A 23,601-nucleotide genomic window follows, 5' to 3' on the forward strand; every position below is an offset into this window, starting at 1 on the left:
TTTGAGTTGGAGTCTTGCTCTGTCGCCCAGGCTGGAGTACAGTGGCGCCATCTCGGCTCACTGCAACCTCCACCTCCCAGGTTCACACCATTCTCCTGCCTCAGCCTCCTGAGTAGCTGGGACTACAGGTGCCCACCACCACAACCAGCTAGCTTTTTTGTATCTTTAGTAGAGACGGGGTTTCGCCATGTTTGCCAGGATGGTCTCGATCTCCTGACCTTGTGAACCACCTGCCTCGGTCTCCCAAAGTGTTGGGATTACAGGTGTGAGCCACTGCACCTGGTTGCCAAACACAATTTTTCAAATACTCACAGGAAATGCTCTTATCTCCAGGCCAAGTTTCTCTACTAAGCCAGAGAACTAGATATCCAATGACCTTCTCAAATTCTCCACTTCAATGTTCAGACACCTCAAACTACATGTATTAAAAAGGGGCTGAGAGTGGTGGCTCAGGCCTATAATCCCAGCACTTTGGGAGGCCAAGATAGGAGGGTCCCTTTGAGCCCAGGAGTTCCAGATCAGCCTGGGCGACATGGCGAAACCCCATCTCTACAAAAAATACAAAGAAATTAGCCTGGCATTGGTGGCTTACACCTGTAGTCCCAGCTACTCAGGAGGCTGAGGCTGGAAAATGGCTTGGGCCCAGGAAGCAGAGGTTGCAGTGAGCTGAGATCATGCTGGGTGACAGTGACAGCCTGTCTCAAAAAGAAATGAAAAGAAAAAAAAAAACTTGTTTTCTCCTCTAAATCTGCTCCTCCTATAGTTTTCTCTCTCTTAGTGTATGTTACCTCCACTCTCCCATATGTTCAGACATAAGCCTGCTACTAACCTAAGCACCATTATGTTATCTAGACTACTGCAATTGCCTATTAACTAGTTTCCTTTAAATTACTTTTATCCTTTCCATCCAGAGTTCATGCAGGAGGCAAAATGATCATTTAAAAATGCAAACCTAAAATCAATACTCCTTCGTCTTTTTTTTTTTTTTTTTTTTGAGACGGAGTCTTGCTCAGTCCCCCAGGCTGGAGTGCAGTGGCGCGATTTCGTCTTTTGCTCTTAATATAAAATCCAAAATTCTTAACAAATTGTTTGGCCTCTTCTTTTGCCACATTTCTCACTACTCTCTCTGTATTTCCTCTCTCACCACGATGAAGCTTTGTTCAGTTTATCCAATATTGAAACTCCTTCCCAACTGAGAATCTTAAAATGTGTTCTTCACTGTGGCTTTTTTTTTTTTTTTTTTTTTGAGACAGAGTCTCACTCTGTTGCAGTGGCGTGATCTGGGCTCACTGCAACCTCCACCTCCCGGGTTCAAGCAATTCTCCTGCCTCAGCCTCCCAAATAGCTGGGACTATAGGCACGTGCCACCACACCCGGCTGATTTTTGTATTTTTAGTAAAGATGGGGTTTCACCAGTTGGCCAGCTGGCCTCAAACTCCTGACCTCAAGTGATCTAGCCACCTCAGCCTCCCAAAGTTCTGAGATTACAGGTGTGAGCCAGTGCACCTGGACTTCGCTGCAGCTTCTCATCCTTTAAGTCTCAACTTTTTATCCTCAGTCATAACTAGTAACTATCTAATTAGACCCCCCTTTGCCAGACCTTTAATCTGTATCATAACACTCTATGGTATTAACTTTATAGCATTTTTCTCAAATATGCCATTATTTATTTGCTTATCAGTCTACAGTTTGTCTTCCTTCACTAAGCTGAAAATTATGAGGTCAGATATCAGGCGTTTACTATTTTATATGCCAGTGACTAGAATAGCCCTGTATGTTTTAGGAATTCAATAAATGAATAAGTAAATGAATGAATAATGAACGAGTGAGTCTGTTTACCCAGTTAAATGCTGCACATCTGCCAGGTCTCAGTTTAGGATCACTTTCTCAGGAAAGACTTCTCTGGGTTAGGTTCCCCATTTTATGCTGTACTCTCTCCCTTTTACAGTCCTTACCACAATTTTAACAACATGTAACGTGATTTTTTGTTTATTATCTACCTCCTCTACTATAATCTCCATGACTCAATGAACCTGTGTGCCTCATTCTCTATTATATAACAGGCCCACAAAGTAGAATGCCTGGTAAATACCTGATATTTAATAACTATTACTGATTAAATAAACTATCTGTTGAATGGACCTAAGCATAAGACTTTTTCTCTCTTTACATTGTTAAAAGCTGGCCAGGTGTGGCCTGTAATTCCAACACTTTGGGAGGCTGAGATGGGTGGATCATGAGGTCAGGAGTTCAAGACCATCCTAGCTAACATGGTGAAATCCTGTCTCTACTAGAAATACAAAAAATTAGGCGGGTGTGGTGGCATGCACTTGTAGTTCCAGCTACTCGGGAGGCTGAGGCAGGAGAATCACTTGAACCCGGAAGGCGGAGATTGCAGTGAGCCAAGATTGCACCACTGCACTCCGGCCTGGGCAACAGAGCGAGACTCTGTCTCAAAATAAATAAAAAAATAAATAAACATTGTTAAAAGCTAAGGAACACTCAGATTCTCCACTTTTAATTTTTCAAAAGTTCATGAATAATGAAAATCAGGCACAAAAAATCTTTGTATTTGAGGGGTTTATCTTTTCCCTAACGCACAAGTTTTTTTATTTTTTATTTTTTTAAGACGGAGTCTCGCTCTGTCACCCAGGCTGAAGTGCAGTGGTGCTATCTCGGCTCACTCCAAGCTCCACCTCCCGGGTTCACGCCATTCTCCTGCCTCAGCCTCTCGAGTAGCTGGGACTATAGGCACCCGCCACCACTCTTGGCTAATTTTTTTTGTACTTTAAGTAGGGATGGGTTTCATCATGTTAACCAGGATGGTCTTGATCTCCTGACCTCATGATCCACCCGCCTTGGCCTCCCAAAGCACTGGGATTATAGGTGTGAGCCACCGCACCCAGCCTAATGTACAAGTTTTAAATCTTTTAGGGAAATAATAATAGTAACTAACATTCGCATGCTTACTATGTGATTACTTTTCATAATACCCCTACAAATCCCATTATATAGGAGGTTTAGAGAATATACTGAGGTTTAGAGAATTTGGAAAATCGGTTATTTTTCTAGATTACCACTAAAAAAGATACACAAACATATATACCCATAATTTTACTTACAACATCAGAAGGTTTATGGACTTCCTAGAGTAATTTTACAAACTCTTAGGCTTAAGATCTCTCACAAAGAACTTCTAATCTTTTATTCAAATGGCAAATGCTTACTCTTTGTTTTCTATCTTCTCGATTCTTTAAAGGTGTATAATTAAGACAGAAAAAGATGTACAATTCTTTCTAGATGTACAAATGCATTATCTAGATTTTTCTTTTTTCTAATTGAAGCAGCTTTTATGAAGACATCAAAAGGTATCTGCAAAATGAAGTGTGTCTGAATATTCAGTTAAATTTTACAATGCTGAAAATGTCCAATGTTTGAATTTTTATTATGAGACACATAGTACTAACAATATATTCTTCCTGTAACAAAGATGCATTTATAACTACTGGATTAATACACATTAAAAATCCTTCCAGCATTACCTTTTATCTCTTGGGATGGGGGGAGGGCAGGGGTGGTGGAAAATCCTGCATACTACTAACAGATCTATGAGCCATTTGTCTGTATAAAACTTGTGTAATAGCCTGTCTACATAAAAAAGATGAATCATTTTTCCTGGTTTCCAAAAGTTATATTTTTCTTTTTTTCCTTTTTGACAATAATACCTCTTCCTAAAACAAAAAAATAATTTAGATATTCCTTATCTTCTCAAATCTAAGGAAAATGAGTACTGAGATTTCAAAATATACTTATAAAAAACAAAAAAAGACATATATATTAAAAGTTCATCTACATTTATCAGGCACCTGTGGAAAATAACCTATTTCTCTAACAAATAACAGGTAACAAAATAACCCTCTTACCTGCTGAAGTCTGTACTGCCCTTTCGTTAGAAGGCAGTGACTCCTTTCTGTGAGACCGATTTAGTGAAGTGTCCTGTGCAGAAAAGAGTCCAGGGCTGTCAGTTAATTTCTTCCGGCCACTGGAGTTAGGGTTTGAAACTCTGCAGCTGCCTATTGCACTTGTGAAAAGGTTTGTATGTTCATCACTGCTGGCTGGCTCAGAGTTAGGAGTGAATCCTCCAAGGGATAAACTTGGAGAACTTTCTGAACAGTCAATCTGTAAAGGTGTCTGCAATCCCAAAGCCAATGGACTAGATTCTGAAGGCTCTCGGTGGACCCACTGTTCCTCTCTGTTTATTAAGCTTTTTGAAGGAGACAGATGAGGGCAGGACATGTGACAACGGTGCTTTTCCTTATGCTTATATCGCTCTCCAACAGTATCCTTTCCAAATCTATAGCGCTTTAAAGATTCCAGGACAGATCGGGAAGCGCCAGAGTCCATAGAAACCTGGGGTTGTTCAGAAGAACGGTGTTCTCTGTGTTTGTGACGGTGCCTGTGTTTGTGCTCAACCATCCAACCATAGGCCATCTCAGGAGGAACACTGGGGTAGGTACTCATTGAAAGGAGGGGAGTCCTGCTGGTTGTAAGAAAGGCCTCCTGTCGAAGTAGCTTATGCTTTTTCTTATGGTATTTGGCAGGATTGAGAAGTAAATGACCAGCGTGCATATAGGAAGGAGGTGGAAGTGGCGTGGTGAAAGAAGGTGATGGAGGAGGTGGATAAAGAGTGGGAGGATACCTTCCATAGTAACCTAGTCCTATGGGAGCAGCTGTAAGGGGTGAAGGAGAATAAGGCATACCATAAGATGGATAGAATCCAGTACTAGAAAGAGGAAAACTAAGGCTGTGCATAAAAGGCATTTCAGCCATTGCCTCCCTCATCTTAGGGGGTCTCCCTCTTTTCTTTTTTAAGTCAGGTTTTCGAATGTAGTGCAAAGGGTCTAGCGGGAAAGAAGGATGTGTATAGAAACTATTAAAGTTGATTCGAAAGATAGTTGGCAGAAGATCTCGGGGGATAAAATGATGACTTCGATGGGTGATCCGAATTTCACTTAGGCGACTTATTAGTTCCTCCAGCTCTGCAATAAAGTCTGGATCCTGTCTATTTCGAAGCTGGGGATATTTCTTTTTCCGTTTTCGTTTCTGCCTTTTCATCTTGTCATAGCTGAGGTAATCATGATTTCTGCGCTTACATTTGTGTTTATGTTTTTCTTTAAGACTGCTTAGCACTGTAGAGGTTTCAGGGGGAATCAGAGAAACATGCTCAAAAGAATGCCTCCTCTTTTTTTGCCCACAAAATTTCTCTGCCCTGTCTGATGTGCTGTTATTATCTGTTCCAATTCCACTATCACTGGGAATGGTCTCATCACTATGAGACTCACTAATTGGGGAAGGAGTAGCTTCTTTCAGAGATGTGAGTTCACTCAAGTGCGAAGGAGAATTTGGCAACAAAGTAGGAGGAGATAACCGCCTCCTCCCCTTTGAGGCCTTCTTCATTGCAAGAGTCTGAATCATACTGCCCTGTCTGGAGTGTAAATGCAAATATGGCACTGAACTGGGTTCAACAAAACCTGCATCACTACTTACAGGGCTCTGACCTCCACTAGTGCCAGAAGACTGAGAGCAAATAGGTGATGGAAGAATCTCAGAACTACTAGCAGATGAAGGCAGTAATGGGGGAAGAATCTGTCCTAATGCTGACCCAGTTGCCTGCTGAGCTGTTTGCTCAAGAACAGCAAGGCTAGTAGGACTACCAGAAAGAATACCATTTAAGACAGTTTTTGGTTTGCGACCTCTTCTCTTTCCTATATAAATGGTTCCTTTCTTGCTGACATTTATCTGTTGGCCCAATTTAGAGCCAAATGTGGCAGCAAGACTTGATACCGTATTGAGTTTGGATTGCACTTTCCCTTTATTACTTGATTCTACAGAACTTGAAAGAATCTGATTCAACAGTTTCTTTCTCTTTAAAGTCTTCATTTTATTTATTTTGCGGATAATTGTTTTCATTAACTGTCCATTGTTTCTCTTGGTAATTTTTTTATCTGGTTCCATCTCAAGGTCACTCATACTACAGACACTTGGCCTATGACTGTCATCTAGGTCATCTGGATCCTGAAGTTGATCCTCGCTCTCAAAGAAATCACTGCTACTTCTATGGTTGTCACTTTCAGATTCTAGCTTGCTTGGACTTTCAGTGGCAACAAATGGAGCCACTGACAGTACAGGTGGCTTCATCTTGACTGGTGACCTCATTTGCCTCTTAGGCCTGCCTCTCTTTTTTGGAAAAGGAGATACAGACAGACTTTGTTTGAAGGAAGGGATTTCAATTTCTGGCTGTAAAATTGGGGGTTCTTGTTCTTCTTTAGACTGTAAAGAAAAAACTTTAGAAGCAGGGATTTTTAAAGTCCTTTTAGGTGGCCCTTCCAGTTGAGGCATCTCCTTAGATTTAGGCCTTCCTCTTTTGGGCTTATAAATATCAGACAAAAGGTCACTAGAGACACACATACTGGAGGATAGTTTGTGAGTAGCAAAAGACTTATGAGATGGTTTTTCACTATCAGCTAAGAGAGCAAGAGATGGAGCTGTGGATTTGCTCAACTTTGGCAATCGGCGTTTAAGGAAGTCATGATCTACAAATGAAGGGGGTCCAATGTTTTTCATAAACTTGGCTGGCTCAGAATTACTATTTGATAGTGAGCTACACGAAACGTTTTTAAAAAGCTCTGATCTTTCTAATTCTAGCCCTTTTGGAGACCGGCATGTGCTTCTTGCCACCACTTTAGTCCACCGAGGTTTTCTTCCTTTTCTTTTTTTTAATGGTTTGGACTGCAAACTAGTGCTTAGGCTTTCAGCAACTTGGCAGTGTTTGTCTGATGCAGATACTGCACCCAGTTTTAAAAAAGGCTTATTACTAAATAAACTAGTGAAGTTAACAACTGAAGGAGTAATAGTATGAATGCTGGATTCAGAAGTCAAACTTGGCTTTTTTCCAAGGGAAGAGCTGATTCTTGGAATATCTATATGGGTAGTTTTTGAATCATTTACCTCTTTATCAATCCCTTTACATTCAATACTAATGCTATGACCCACTGACCTATGACCAACATTCAAGTGGGTACTTTCAGAAGTAAACTGGTTCTTTCCAACAGATTCAGAAATTTCTTCAATTAGTTCTGTAGTAGAACTTAACAGTAATGGATTAGGAGCCAACTGTGAGGAAGTTTCAGGGGGACTTCTGGTTAAAGGATTAACAGATACAGTAGGTGATGGGGAAGGGAGATTGCTTTCTCCTACTGCACTGAAAGGGGATTTAGCCGTAGATACATCAGAAGCACCTCCCATTTGAAAGTCCGGAGAAGTGCAATATACAGGAGGCTGCTTTTCATGCTTTGAGGTTTCATAAGATCCCCTCTCATTGGATGAGAAACTGTCTTGCTGAATGGATGTTCCTTCATTAAACATTTCTTTCTCCAAATTAATGGTTTCTTTTCGTACTGAGAACTTTTCCAATATGCTTTCTTTAGTCTGCCGTATAACATTCTTTTCAAAAGTTTTGCTGGTGGCACTGTCTTTCAGGGATTCAGAAAGTTCCTGACTGTCCTGATTATTGATGTTTGTACTACAAGAAGCCTTAAGTGGTTCCTGAGTGGGGAGCAGTGCTTCGGCTTTAAGGTTTATGGCATCTTTACTGATCAGACCTGCCAAAGGACAACTCACTAGTTTCTTTCCAATGTCCTTATTAACCAATCCCATTGCTGAACTTGCTACAATCTTCTTTGCACAGTCCTTGGCCACTAGGCCAACAGTAGAACCCAATTTCTTTCCCAAATCTTTATTAACCAGTCCAACCACAGTGCCAAGTCCTAACTTCTTGCCAGACTCTTTATTCACTAAACCTGGAACAATACCAATTCCTAGCTTCTTTCCTGAATCTTTGCTTAGCAATCCTACTGTAGTGATAGTTCCTGGCTTTTTGCCTAAGTCTTTATTAATGAATACCGCTGTAGTGCCAGTTCCCAGTTTTTTCACAGAGTCCTTATTGACCAATCCTACTGCTGCATTAAACACTGGCTTTTTCCCAGGATCTTTAGTTACCAATCCAACCGCTGTGCTGATAGTTGGCTTTTTTATTAAGTCCTTATGTATTATTCCAGCTACAGAGCCAACACCTGCTTTCCTGATCAAATCCTTGCTAACCAATCCTGCTGTAGTGCCAGTTCCTAACTTCTTCGGTTTTGTCTTGGAAGACTTGGAAGGAGGACAGGTGGCAATCAGTTGTGCCAACTTTTCTGTTACACTAGTTCCTCCATTAAGTAATGCTCTGTCCTTTAAATCAGGATCCCGGCTACCAACAAGAGTAGATGGTGTTGCGTTAATATAATCTGCCATTTCTGAGTGTACTGGAGATAGCTTCTTAGACAAAGGATTGTTTTCTCCCTGTGAATGAAGATGGATGACTTCTTCAGACTGGCATTCAATGGCTGCAACATCATCTGCTTTCTTGTACAATTTTGAAGGGTCCTAAAATTTGAACAAGAAAAAAGTTAAAGAGGGAGTAAACCTTATACCACTTCAGCTTAGCTTAACAATCCAACAAACTAATGGATCACATATCAGATATACAATAGGCAACAGAGGCTTTTAAAAAAACCTAATATTATACCAATGGCACAGTATGTTAGCTCATCTGCTGCTATACGAGAGGCTATAATGGTATATTATCTTTGTTGACTTTCAACACGATAAAACTACATATTAGTGGGTCTTTAGAAATATCCCTGATATTTTTGACATTTTTAAAATGGCAAATCAATAGTCTATTTTCATCTTACTTTTGACTGGGTAAATATAAATGAAGCATATGAAGGTACCATTTTTGAAAAGAAAATTATTTTTAGCTACAGTATCTCATGGTCTTCATCTAAAATAATAGTTTACTGCCTACCTCCTTCATTGACTTAAGTGATTCTAAACCTATAGAAGACAATCCCTAACCTACTTCTACTCTTTTATAACTCATTCTCAATTATGGTCTTGAGTAAGCAGTAGAGTTCTCTCTTAATGTGGAATAGGAAAGACAATTTAAACATTCATATTTTCTTCAGAATGTGTTTTTATATAAAATCTTACAGTGGGAAGCAACATTTAAGTCATTTACTGTAAACTGCTGTCTAATTCATGAATCCTCACTATATACTCTAGAAATAAATTCACTACCTCACACAATAGTCTGTTTTACTTCTGGATAACCACTAAAGAGTTCTTCCTAACTATACAATACTCATGAAAGAACTGAATAAATATAAAGTTATACTGTGTTTGTGGATAGGAAGACATGAAGATAATTTTCCCTAAGCAAATTTATAAATTAATGCAATCCCAATAAAAATACCAACAGATTTCTTTGGCATTCAGAAAAACTGATTATAATGTTCAATGGGGAAAACAGATATGAAAGAATAGCTAGAAAAACCTAAAATGTAGAAAAGCCAGGGAATAACCATACCAAATATTATTTTTTAAAGCCCCAATCATTGAAACAGTATAGAAGTGACAAATGAAAAGACAAACCAATGAAACAGCATAGAAAACATAAAACCAAATTCAAGTATGTATGAAAATGTACTGCATGGAAAATGCTACAATCTAGTTATAAACTAGAAAAATTCCATATGCATTTAACTATATCCTTTAACCCAGAAATCCTACTTTGAGGGTCTATCCAAGATACACTCTTAAAAATATAATGTCTGCACAAGGGTCCAAAATGCACCACTATTTTAATATTTTAAAAACCCTAAAAAATGCAAACATTGGCCGGGTGCGGTGGCTCAAGCCTGTAATCCCAGCACTTTGGGAGGCCGAGACGGACGGATCACAAGGTCAGGAGATCAAGACCATCCTGGCTAACACAGTGAAACCCCGTCTCTACTAAAAAATACAAAAAACTAGCCGGGCGAGGTGGCAGGCGCCTGTAGTCCCAGCTACTCGGGAGGCTGAGGCAGGAGAATGGCGGGAACCCGGGAGGTGGAGCTTGCAGTGAGCTGAGATCCGGCCACAGCACTCCAGCCTGGGCGACAGAGCGAGACTCCGTCTCAAAAAAATAAATAAATAAATAAATAATGCAAACAATTATCTACAGGAAACTGGCTGAATAAATTAAGGTACATCTGTACAATAGAATACTGAGAAACTGTCAACAAAAACAAAAGTAGGAGGAGTAGGAGGAGATATCAAATACACTGCTACGGAGTGATTTCCAGGATATATTATTAAATGGAAAAAAGCAAGCTTGAGAACAATGGTTATAATATGCTATGCCTTATACATATAATATACCTTCTGTATAAGAAAGTGGGAATGAAGAATATGTATATGCATATTGATTATATTTTAAAATGGAATGAACCAAAGATTAGCGAAAATAGTGACTTATGGGAAAGTAAACAGGGATAGAAGCTAGACCTCTATGCATCTAACTTCATGGTTTTTAGTTTGGAAGTGTTTTACATAGTTATAAAACAAAGTTATATATAATAAAGGAGAACATCCCAAATCTCTAAATATTAAAAACAACAGGCCGGGCGTGGTGGCTCACGCCCGTAATCCCAGCACTTTGGGAGGCTGAGGTGGGCAGATCACCTGAGGTCAGGAGTTTAAGACTAGCCTGGCCAACATGGTGAAACCCCACCTCTACTAAAAATACAAAAATTAGCCAGGGGTGGTGGCATGTGCCTGTTAGCTACTCGAGAGGCTGAGGCAGGAGAATCGCTTGAACCTGGGAGGCAGAGGTTGCAGTGAGCAGAGATTGCGCCACTGCACTCCAGCCTGGGCGAAAGAGCAAGACGCTGTCTCAAAAACAAACAAACAAAAAATTCATCTATTCAATATATAGAAAATTAGTTATATAAGTATATGAAAATAATTATTTTGAATTACTATAAAACACAATATTGAGAATCTACATCCTAAAATCTCAAAACATTACCCAAAAAACAAACAAGCAAAAAACCCAGCCAGGCACAGTGGCTCACACTTGTAGTCTCACCACTTGGGAGGCTGAGGTGGGCAGATCACCTGAGGTCAGGAGTTTGAGACCAGCCTGGCCAACACGGTGAAATCCCATCTTTACTAAAACTACAAATATTAGCTGGATGTGGTGGCGGGCACCTGTAATCCCAGCTACTTGGGAGGCTAAGGTATGAGAATCGTTGAACCTGGGAAGGGGAAGTTGCAGTGAGCCAAGATCGCGCCATTGCACTTTAGCCTAGGTGACAAAGCAAAGCTCCGTCTCAAAAAAAAAAAAAAAAACAACAACAAAACACCAGGTGCAGATCATGCCTATAATCCCAGCACTTTGTGAGACCAAAACAGGTGGATCACCTGAGGTCAGGAGTTTGAGAGCAGCCTAACATGGTGAAACCCCGTCTCTACTAAAAATACAAAAATTAGCTGGGCATAGGGGCTCATGCCTGTAGTCCCAGCTACTCAGCAGGCTGAGGCAGGAGAATCACTTGAACCTGGGAGGGGGAGGTTGCAGTGAGCCAAGATAGTACCACTGCACTCCAGCCTGGGCAAAAGAGCGAGATTCCGTCTCAAAAAAAAAAAAAGACAAACACCAAAACCAAAAACCAAAGAACCTCTACCACTCTCTCTGCGTTTTTTTTTTTTTTTTTTTTTAGAGATGGGGTCTTGCTCTGTCACTCAGGCTGGAGTGCAATGGCGCAGTCATAGCTCACTGTAGCCGTGAACTTCTGGGCTTAAGCCATCCTCCCCGGCCTCAGCCTTCTGAGTAGTTGGGCTAAAAGGCACAAGCCATCTTGCCCAGCAAAAGGAAGTGGTAAATTGCCCTCAGTGAGCATATTACTGGTAATACACAGAGTATAGTAATTTTGAATTTAAATAGATAGATGACTAACAGATACATACATATAATAAGTAACCATGTGAATATCACTAGGAACCAAAATGCTGGAAGAAAAAAACATACAGCTATAAAATCAAAGAAGTAAAAGGCTATAAGATAGAATGAAAAATATACGAAGTCTATCTACCTCTCTATCCAATAAAATGCCTACAAACATCGGCAACCATGAACACCTCAAGACTGTGGTCTCTAAATACCGTTTCCCATTAAAATGAACCAGGGCTCCTGCAGAAATGACTGTTTCCAAATATTAGACAATAAATGAAAAAGATGATCCTAGTGACAGGAATATAACTCTAGTATCCTCACTTTGAACGAGTCACTATGTTTTTGTATTAAATTTTCCATAATGAAATGTGTTTATTGAATAAAAAAAAGTTCTTCCTAAGAGTAAAGTGAAATATATTTTTCTGCAACTTTCACTTACTGGTCCAAGTCTCACTTTCTAAAAATCAGAGTAAATCTAATTCCTCTTCTTCCCAATGGTTGTCAGACATTTGAACTCAACCAAAATATTTAACTTCCTGACTCAAGTTTCACTTCTTTCTGATCATTTTCTGATGCAAGTGTTTAAGTTTGTAAATACACCTCTTTACATGTGGCACCTAAAAATGAACACAATACATCCAGTACTTGACTGACTCAGAATAAAGGGAACTATCTCTTCTTTTGGACTGGACCTTGTAATTTTGTCCAAGGGCAAACTGGCTTTGATAGTCTCATATACTCAGACTTATGTTAACTTGAAATTAAATAAACCAGGCCGGGCACAGTGGCTCAAGCCTGTAATCCCAGCACTTTGGGAGGCCGAGACGGGCGGATCACAAGGTCATGGGATCGAGACTATCCTGGCTAACATGGTGAAACCCCGTCTCTACTAAAAAATACAAAAAAACTAGCCGGGCGAGGTGGCAGACGCCTGTAGTCCCAGCTACTCAGGAGGCTGAGGCAGGAGAATTGCGTAAACCCGGGAGGCGGAGCTTGCAGTGAGCGGAGACCCAGCCACTGCACTCCAGCCTGGGCGACAGAGCAAGACTCCGTCTCAAAAAAAAAAAAAAGAAATTAAATAAACCCCACACACTTTCTTCGCGTTATATTAAAGAATCCCAGAGAGGTGGGGAAGGTTAATGAGTACAGAAAATAAAAAAAAATAAAAAATAGAATGAATAAATAAGACCTACTAATAATTGATAGCACAACAGTGTGACTATAGTCAATAATCAATTGTACATTTTAAAATAACTAAAAGAGTATAACTAGATCGTGTGCAACACAAAGCATAAATGCTTGAGGGGATGAATACCTCATTCTCTATGATGTGATTATTACGTACTGCATGCCTATATCAAAACATCTCATGTATCCCACAAATACACTATGTATCCACAAAAATTAAAAATGAAACAAAAAACAATTCCCATTCATTACTTTTATAGTTACTTTTAAAAACAAATATTGTTTTAATTTTAAACAGATTTATGCCTGAAAATGACACTTTCAATTTTAAAAGTTATCCTTAAAAATGTGAACTATGATTACACGCAATACCATGTATCACATGCAGTTAAAAAAAAAAAACTCTGGCTGGGTGCAGTGGCTCATGCCTGTAATCCCAGCACTTTGGGAGGGTGATGTGGGCAGATCACCTGAAGTCAGGACTTTGAGACCAGCCTGACCAACAGGGAGAAACCACGTCTGTACTGAAAATACAAAGTTAGCTGGGTATGGTAGCACATGCCTGTAATCCCAGCTACTTGGAAGGCTCAGGCAGGATAATCGCTTGAACCCGGGAGGGGGAGGTTGCTGTGAGCTGATATCATGCCACTGCACTCCAGCCACGGCAACAAGAATGAAACTATGCCTCAAAAGCAAGCAAACAAACAAAAAGCCTCACGAACAACACTGAATTAATAGACCCAGAAAAACAAAGTACATACTCTGACTTCATTTATATAAAGACCACAAAGAGGAAAAATTTATTATGATATTAAAAGTCAAAAAACTTGTTACTCCTGGTAAGGACAGTAATGAGAAAGAAGTCCAACAGGTTCTTACTGGGTGCTAGCAATGTCATACTACTTTTTAATTTTTTTTAAGAAAGGGTCTCACTCTGTGGTCCAGGGTGGAGTGCAGTGACCTGATAATAACCTTCAACTTCTAAGCTTAAGTGATCCTCCCACCTCAGCCTCCCAAGTCTAGGACTGCAAGCACAAGCCACCACACCATGCCTGGCTAATTTTTTTTTTTTTGGTAGAAATGAGGTCTTGCTTTGTTGCCCAGGCTAATCTCGAAGTCCTCGAGGCTCTAATCTCGAGGCTCAAGTGATTTTTTCCTCAGCTTCCCAAAGTGCTGGGATTACAGAGTTGAGCCACCGCACCTGGCAAACACATTTCTTAAACTGAATGCTGGTTGTCTGATATGGCTGAGTTCATGAAAATTCGCTGAGCTGTTACCTTTACGATAGGTATTTTTCTATATGTATGTTACACTTCAATAGGAAGTTATTTTTTAAATTCTGTCTAAAAGTAAAGTAGAAACATGTTCAGCTTCCTTAATTGGCTAATGAATGTGTTCAACCCTGGTTTATCACCTTTTTTTTTTTTCAAAATGGAGTCTTGCTCTATCGCCCAGGCAGGAGCGCAGTGGCACCATCTCGGCTCACTGCAACCTGCGCCTCCTGGGTTCAAGCAATTCTCTGCCTCAGCTTCACGAGTAGCTGGGATTACAGGAGCCCGCCACCATGCCCAGCTAATTTTTGTGTTTTTAGTAAAGATGTGGTTTCACCGTCTTGGCCAAGCTGGTCTTGAACTCCTGACCTCATGATCCACCTGTCTCAGCCTCCCAAAGTGCTGGGATTACAGGCGTGAGTGAGCCACTCTGCCTGGCCTGGTTTTTCACTTTTACCAGAAATAAATATCTGAGAGAAATTAAAAGCAGTTTAAAACAGAGTTCATATCCCACAGTAAATGGTCTATTACTAAACAAGGCACACAGATAATCTGATGTTGATTTCAAAAATCTTTTCTTCCAAATTCTGATACTATACAAAATAAATGAATGAGACAACATTAAGATTTTGAGGTCAGGTGTGGTGGCTTATGCCTGTAATCCCAGAACTTTGATAGGAAGAGGTGGGCAGATCACGAGGTCAGAAGATTGAGACCATCCTGGCCAACATGGTGAAACTCCGCCTCTACTAAAACTACAAAAAAAAAAAAAAAAAAAAGCAATTAGCAGGCATGGTGGCGCGTGCCTGTAGTCCCAGCTACTCAAGAGGCTGAGGCAGGAAAATCTCTTGAACCCAGGAGGCAGAGGCTGCAGTGAGACGAGATCCACGCCACTGCGCTCCAGTCTGGGCAACACAGCGAGACTCTGTCACCAAAAAAAAAAAAAAAAAAAAAAAAAAAAAATCTTGAAAACTGTATTTGGTACTGATATTATCCTCTTACATTTGAAAGAACCCTTTAAAATGACTGATAAGAGGTATCACTTTAAGAGAATATATTACCAATTAGGCACCGAAAAAGATGCTGTATTAAAACATGACATTAAGCATGTAATTTTTTCCAACAGGAAAATAGCTTTATTCCAAATATAAAATATTCTCATTTAAAAAAAAAGAACCAAAGTATAAACAATATCTTTCATGAATAAAGACTTTACGTTTCAGATATTTTACTGTATACATCAAAATAAACAAGTGTACATTCTTTTCAACAAATGGAGCCAACAATGCTTGCTGTTTTGTAGCCCATTTGCTTTAAATGATATGACACCTTTATGTGTAAATAAATGAAAAGTTAGATGTTAAATTCAACAGCTTCACAATAGTTCATAATTCATAAAATTAACCACCTACTAACTGTACTTAAATAGTTTCTGGCTTTTTGTTACTATAAATAAAATGGTAGGCTGGGCGCAGTGGCTCACACCTGTAATCCCAGCATTTTGGGAGGCCAAGGCGGACAGATCATCAGATCAGGAGTTTGAGACCAGCCTGATCAACATGGTGAAACACCCTCTCTACTAAAAATACAGAAAAATTAGCTGGGTGTGGTAGTGCACGCCTGTAATCCCAGCTACTCAGGAGGCTAAGGCAGGACAATTGCTTGAACTCGGGAGGCAAAGGTTGCAGAGGGGCCGAGATTGAGCCACTGTACTCCAGCTGGGGAGACAGACCAAGGCTCCATCTCAAGAACAACAACAAAAAAAAGCCCGTGCGCAGTTCCTCACACCTGTAATCCCAGCACTTTGGGAGGCCGAGGCGGGCGGATCACGAAGTCAGGAGATCGAGACCATCCTGGCTAACACAGTGAAACCCCGTCTCTACTAACAATACAAAAAATTCGCCGGGCGTGGTGGCGGGCTCCTGTAGTCCCAGCTACTAGGGAGGCTGAGGCAGGAGAATGGTGTGAACCCAGGAGGCGGAGCTTGCAGTGAGCCGAGATGGCGCCACCACACTTCAGCCTGGGCAACACAGCAAGACTCCGTCTCAAAAAAAAAAAAAAATAAGTCTTTCTTGTATGTAGTTGTCTAGTGTGTATAACTAATGCATACACCCTTTGGCTCTGTAATTTCACCTTTAAAAATTTACCTGAAGGAAGTAATTGAACAAGTATGCAAAGAAAAATGCAATTGGACATTTACCATATTATTATTTTTTTATTTATTTTTTATTTTATTTTATTTGTTTTATTTTTTGAGAAGGAGTCTCCCTCTGTCGCCCAGGCTGGAGTGCAGTGGCGCGATCTCGGCTCACTGCAAGCTCCGCCTCCCAGGTTCACACCATTCTTCTGCCTCAGCCTCCTGAGTAGCAGGATTACAGGCGCCCGCCACTGCACCCATTTAATTTTTTGTATTTTTAGTACAGACGGGGTTTCATCATGTTTGCCAGGATGGTCTCCATCTCCTGATCTTGTAATCCACCCGCCACAGTCTCCCAAAGTGCTGGGATTACAGGCGTGAGCCACCACTCCCGGCCAAGAAAGACATTCTACTCCCATTCAGTATTTAAGAAGTCACAACCAGGCCGGGCGCGGTGGCTCAAGCCTGTAATCCCAGCACTTTGGGAGGCCGAGACGGGCGGATCACGAGGTCAGGAGATCGAGACCATCCTGGCGAACACAGTAAAACCCCGTCTCTACTAAAACTACAAAAAAAAAAAAAACAACTAGCTGGGCGAGGTGGCGGGCGCCTGCGGTCCCAGCTACTCGGGAGGCTGAGGCAGGAGAATGGCGTGAACCCGGGAGGCGGAGCTTGCAGTGAGCTGAGATCCGGCCACTGCACTCCAGCCTGGGCGACAGAGCGAGACTCCGTCTCAAAAAAAAAAAAAAAAAAAGGAGTCACAACCTTAAATAAAGACTTCCAGCCAGGCGCGGTGGCTCAAGCCTGTAATCTCAGCACTTTGGGAGGCCGAGACGGGCGGATCACGAGGTCAGGAGATCGAGACCATCCTGGCTAACACGGTGAAACCCCGTCTCTACTAAAAAAAAGTACAAAAAAACTAGCCGGGCGAGGTAGCGGGCGCCTGTAGTCCCAGCTACTCGGGAGGCTGAGGCAGGAGAATGGCGTGAACCCGGGAGGGAGAGCTTGCAATGAGCCGAGATCGCGCCACTGCACTCCAGTCGCACACTGCACTCCAGCATAGGCGAGAGAGCGAGACTCCGTCTCAAAAAAAAAAAAAAAAAAAAAAAAAAAAAAAAAAAACTTCCCGGGTTGGGCGCGGCGGCTCACGCCTGTAATCCTAACACTTTGGAAGGCCAAGGCAGGTGGATCATTTGAGGTCAGGAGTTCTAGACCAGCCTGGCCAACATGGTGAAACCCCATCTCTACTAAAATTAGCTGGAAGTGGCAGCACATGCCTGTAATCCCAGCTTCTGGGGGAGGCTGAGGCAGGAGAATTGCTTGAACCCAGGAGACAGAGGTTGCAGTGAGCAGAGATCGTGCCAGTCTGGGCGACACAGCCAGACTACATCACACACACACACACACCCCTTCTGGGCGACACAGCCAGACCACACACACACACACACCCCTTTCTGGCCAGGCATGGTGGTCCGCACCTATAATCCCAACACTTTGGGAGGCTTAGGCAGGAGGATTACTTGAACCCAAGAGTTTGAGACTACCCTGGGCAACATAGGGAGACCCCCTTCTCTTCAAAAAATAAATCTAAAAAATTAGTATAGTGGTGCATGCCTGTATTTTCTGGTACATGGGAGGGTGAAGTGGAGAATGGCTTGAGCCAGGAGGTCAAGGCTGCAGTGAGCCATGATCATACCACTGCACTCTAACCTGGGAGACAGGCTAAGATCCTGATTTTTTATTGCATTTCTGTTTACATTTGACTTATCTATTATTCTAAATGTCTTTTCACATGATTTTGCTGGCCATCTGTATTTCTCCTGCAGTGAAAAGCTGTTCAAGATCCTGGTCCATGTATTTTTCTCAATTGTGGAGGTCATTTCTAATTTAGATGGGCCCTTAATGTCTTATAAATAATACTCCTTTGTTTCTCACATGTTGCACATTTTTCCCAATTTACGAGCTATGTTTCACCTACTATTCTTCTTGAAGTTAAAACCTTAAACAAAAGTTTTTAAATTTTTTTATTAAAAAATGAAAGGCCCAGGCTGGTCTCAAACACCTGGCCTCAAGCAATCTCCTGCTTCAGCCTCCCAAAGTGCTAGGATTACAGGTATGAGCCACCATGTCTCACCAAAATCTTTTATGTATTCAAATACTTATGAAAAACTGTACTAATTACCTCACATATTCCTTACAACCACCATATAGTGCAATTACTATAATTATCCTCATTTAAAAGATTAAAGAATGGTTTACATACTGGCTAACTTGCTCAAGGTCACTTAACCAGTAAATGATTAATAATTTAAACATAGCCGGGCGCGGTGGCTCAAGCCTGTAATCCCAGCACTTTGGGAGGCCGAGACGGGCGGATCACGAGGTCAGGAGATCGAGACCATCCTGGCTAACACAGTGAAACCCCGTCTCTACTAAAAATACAAAAACCTAGCCGGGCGAGGTGGCAGGCACCTGTAGTCCCAGCTACTCGGGAGGCTGAGGCAGGAGAATGGCGGGAACCCGGGAGGCGGAGCTTGCAGTGAGCTGAGATCCGGCCACTGCACTCCAGCCTGGGTGACAGAGCGAGACTCCGTCTCAAAAAAAAAAAAAAAAAAAAAAAAAAAAAAAAAAAAAAAAATAATTTAAACATAGTCTGATTTCATAACTAAAGTTCTTAGCCACTGTATTAAATAAAATAATCTCTTTAACTTTATAGGTTTTTTTTTCTCTCTCTCTCTTTCTCTCTCATTTTTTTTGAGACTGAGTTTAGCTCTATCACCCAGACTGGAGTGCAGTGGCTCAATCTCGGTTCACCGCAACCTCCGTCTCCTGGGTTCAAGCAATTCTTGTGCCTCAGCCTCCCGAGTAGCTGGGTTTACAGGGACCTGCCACCACGCCTAATTTTTGTATTTTTAGTAGAGATGGGGTTTCACCGTGTTGGCCAGGCTGGTCTTGAACTCTGGACCTCAAGCGATCCACTCACCTCAGCTTCTCAAAGTGCTGGGATTACAGGCGTGCATCACTGCACCCAGCTCTCTTTTTTTCATTCATGAAAAAATATATTTCAGCCTAAGGTGGTATATAGTTTTGTTTACTTTTTTTTTTTTTTTAAATGGAGTTCCGTTCTTGTTGCCCAGGCTGGAGTGCAATGGCAAGATCTTGCTTCACTATAACCTCCGCCTCCCAGGTTGAAGCGATTCTCCTGCCTCAGCCTCCCGAGTCGCTGGGATTACAGGCATGTGCCACCATGCCTGGCTAATTCTGTATTTTTAGTAGAGACGGAGTTTCTCTATATTGGTCAGGCTGGTCTCGAACTCCTGACCTCAGCCACCAGCCTTGGCATCCCAAGGTGCTGGGATTACAGGCGTGAGCCACCATGCCCAGTCTTGTTTTCTTATACTTGGAAATATCATGTCCTCCTAAAGACGACAATCTTCACTACACTTTCAACTAATTATTTTTTGGTTTCTTTTCGTTTTTACTTTAGTTGCCATGTTAAATTCTAAAAATATAATCTGGGGGTAGGGGAAGCAGCCTTTATTCCAAAAGGTTTGCACATTGTTCTAAGAACATTACTCATTTCATGCCCATTGACTATTTATAATTGTAACGTAGTAACATCACATATTCTTTTTTTTTTTTTGAGACGGAGTCTCGCTCTGTCACCCAGGCTGGAGTACAGTGGCGCGATCCTGGCTCACTGCAAGTTCCGCCGCCTCCAGGGTTCAAGCCATTCTCCTGCCTCAGCCTCCCTAGAAGCTGGGACTACAGGCGCCCGCCACCACGCCCGGCTAATTTTTTTGTATTTTTAGTAGAGAGGGGGTTTCACCGTGTTAGCCAGGATGGTCTTGATCTCTTGACCTCGTGATCTGCCCGCCTCGGCCTCCCAAAGTGCTGGGATTACAGGCTTGAGCTACCACGCCCGGCCATATTCTTATTCATATTTGGATCTTACTCTAAGTTATTAAGGTTTTGTTTCATTCATATTTATGCTTATTCTTGTGCCACTAATATACAGATACTAAAACTTCATAATAACGTTTGAATACTTGAAAAGAATTGTTTTTTTTTTCTTGTATTCCTAAAGAAATTCCCTATTTTATTTACAACATTACTGAGATTTAATTCACATGCCATAAAATTCACTTTTTTTTTTTTTGAGACAGTCTGGCTCTGTCGCCCAGGCTGGAGTGCAGTGGCCGGATCTCAGCTCAATGCAAGCTCCGCCTCCCAGGTTTACGCCATTCTCCTGCCTCAGCCTCCCGAGTAGCTGGGACTACAGGCGCCCGCCACCTCGCCCGGCTAGTTTTTTGTATTTTTTAGTAGAGACGTGGTTTCACCGTGTTAGCCAGGATGGTCTCGATCTCCTGACCTAGTGATCCGCCCGTCTCAGCCTCCCAAAGTGCTGGGATTACAGGCTTGAGCCACCACGCCCAGCCCCTTCACCTTGTTTTTGTTTGAGACAAGGCCTGGTTCTGTTGCCCAGGCTAGAATGCAGTGTCAATCTCAGCTTACCACAACTTTTATCCCCCCAGGTTCTAGCCAACATCCCACCTCAGCCTCTCAAGTAGCTGGGATCACAGGAATGCAACACCATGCCTGGCTAATTTTTTCTAGAGATTAGACTCTCACTTTCTTACCCAGGCTGGTCTCGAACTCCTGAGCTCAAGCGATCTGCCTACCTCAGCCTCCCAAAGTGTTGGAATTACAGGCATGTGCCATTGCACCCAGTCAAATTCACCCTTTTAAAGTGGACAATTCAGTATTTTTTTTTTTTTAACTATAGCTACAGAATTGTGCAAATATCACCACTACTTCACTACTTTAATAACATTGTCATCGGGCTGTTTCTCCATATGTATACTTCCTCATAAACTTGAGATATGACTGAAGTTTTTAAAAAACCTCACATGGCTTTAACTTTGTATCTTAATATAGAAAAACATCCTGACATTAACTTTAGCTCTACAATAACAAAGTAAATGTATTTAGTCAAGCTTTTTCGTGTTTCTGGGTATTTATCTATATAAGTCCTAAACATGTGCTGTTAAATGTATTTCTAAGTATTTCATAGATTCTGCTGCTTCTTTAATTCTTTTTGTTGTTATAGAATACTTTCTAACTATAACTGATAGTATTCAAGAACACTTGATTTTATTTTATAATATTAAGTTCTTGCTTCATCAAGAATTCATTTTTTCAAGCCAGGTATGGTGGCTCACGCCTGTAATCCCAACACTTTGGGAGGCCAAGGCAGGAGGATCACGTGAGGTTGGGAGTTCAAGACCAGCCTGGCCAACATGGTGAAACCCATCTCTACTAAAAATACAATAATAATAATAATAATAATAATAATTAGCTGGGCGTGGCATTGTGTGCCTGCAATCCCAGCCACGTGGCAGGCTGAGGCAGAATAGCTTGAACCAGGGAGGTGGAGATTGCAATGAGCTGAGATCGTGCCACCGCACCCCAGCCTGGGGGATAGAGCAGGACTCCATCTCCAAAAACAAAAAAAAGAAAAGAAAAAAAAAACCATTTTTTTTTCAGCAAGTATTTACTAAGTACCTACTATTGAGCACTGAGGATAGCAGCAGTTTTAAAAAACAGCCAAAGACACCTTCCTCCATGGAGATGTCACTGTAATGCATGAGCAAAGTAGAGAAAATAAGTAAAATATTTGGTATATCAGATGATAAAATACACTATGAAGAAAATTAGAGCATGGAAGAATTGAAAAGACCAGGGATGGAAAGAATTTACAATGTTAAAACAGGCTGTCAGGAAGGTTCTGATTGAAAACTCATTTGTGCAGAAATCAAAAGGAGGTGAAAGACAAAGATGGATCCATGCAGGTATGTGGGGGAAAAACAGGAACCAAGAAAGCAAAGGCCCTGGGCCAGGAGCTTGTCTCTTTAAAGAACAATAAATAATCCAGGTTTGCAGTACTAGAGTAAGCAAGACAAGAATAATGTGGCAGGTGGTAGGAAAAGGGACATTTTTCAGTCCAAGAAAGAGGAAGCCATTGGAAGATTTTATGAAGAGGTATATGACCTGACCATTCATTCAACAATATTTATTGGTACCTACTCATTGTTGTGGATATGTCAAGGAAAAGACAGACAACAATTCCCATTCTCATACAACTTATATTGCAGAGAGAAGGACAGTAAAGAAAAACACAAAAAACGTTTAAAGATTATTATTTGTTAGAAGGTGGCAAGGGTTATGGGATAAACACCAAGTGAATACTAGGAGAGGGCTTACAAAATTAATTAGGCAATTAGGTTATGTTTCGATGATCAGCTAACATTTTAGTAACGACAGAAGTGAGGAAATTAACAGGAGCATAAAGAATGCCAGAGTGGCAGGATTTGACCAACTGACTAGGGAAAATAAGTGCTCAGAGGCCGGGCGCAGTGGCTCACGTCTGTAATCCCAGCACTTTGGGAGGCTGAGGTGGGCAGACCACGAGGTCAAGAGTTCGAGACCAGTCTGACCAACATGGTGAAACCCCATCTCTACTAAAAATACAAAAATTAGCCAGGTGTGGTGGTGTGTGCCTGTAATCCCAGCTACTCAGGAGGCTGGGGCAAAAGAATCGCTTGAACCCGGGAGGCAGAGGTTGCAGTGAGCCGAGATCACGCCACTGCACTCCACCCTGGGCAACAGAGTGAGACTAGGTATCAAAAAAAAAAAAAAAAAAAAAGTACTCAGAGAGGGGTACACATCACGGAGACTGTTGTAAACTGTTTTTAAAGGCTTGAGATTTTACTCTGAATGAAATGGGGAAGCACGGTGGGGGGTTCAGCAGAAGAGCAATATGATCTCAAATCTCCAAATGGTCCCTTTAGCTAGTTTCAAGAGTAGAAGCTCAGAGCCTTACTGGCAAGCTACATACTTATTTTGACAAGACTTAGACTTGAGGGTAGTGACTTAGATGAAGGTAGAAACAGTGGAAGTGATGACAGATAACAAAGACTGTGTTATATTTTTACTGCACAAAAATACAGTAAAAGAGGAAGACTGAAAATGATGATCAGGAGTTTAGTTTGAGACATGTTAAAATTGAAATACTAAACATCAAAGTAGAGAAGTAGAAGAAGACAGATTCAGATTTGGAAGTCAAC

At 41.4% G+C, this 23,601-nt stretch overlaps 1 protein-coding gene across 7 annotated transcripts in view; it reads right to left on the bottom strand.

Moving 5' to 3' along the window:
* The window catches only part of ASH1L (ASH1 like histone lysine methyltransferase), a 366,415-nt gene that overhangs the window by 139,004 nt on the left and 203,810 nt on the right, over nucleotides 1-23,601 (bottom strand). For 5 of the 7 annotated variants that reach the window (XM_050752157.1, XM_050752176.1, XM_050752185.1 and 2 more), the window contains one exon: nucleotides 3,924-8,484. The exons of the other annotated variants lie outside the window; for them this stretch is intronic. In XM_050752157.1, the coding sequence (XP_050608114.1) occupies nucleotides 3,924-8,484 (4,561 nt within the window). The remainder of the gene's footprint in view (nucleotides 1-3,923; nucleotides 8,485-23,601) is intronic. 7 annotated transcript variants of the gene reach the window in all.

The sequence above is a fragment of the Macaca thibetana genome, chromosome 1, assembly GCF_024542745.1.
Source record: "Macaca thibetana thibetana isolate TM-01 chromosome 1, ASM2454274v1, whole genome shotgun sequence".
Classification (NCBI taxonomy): Eukaryota; Metazoa; Chordata; class Mammalia; order Primates; family Cercopithecidae; genus Macaca; species Macaca thibetana.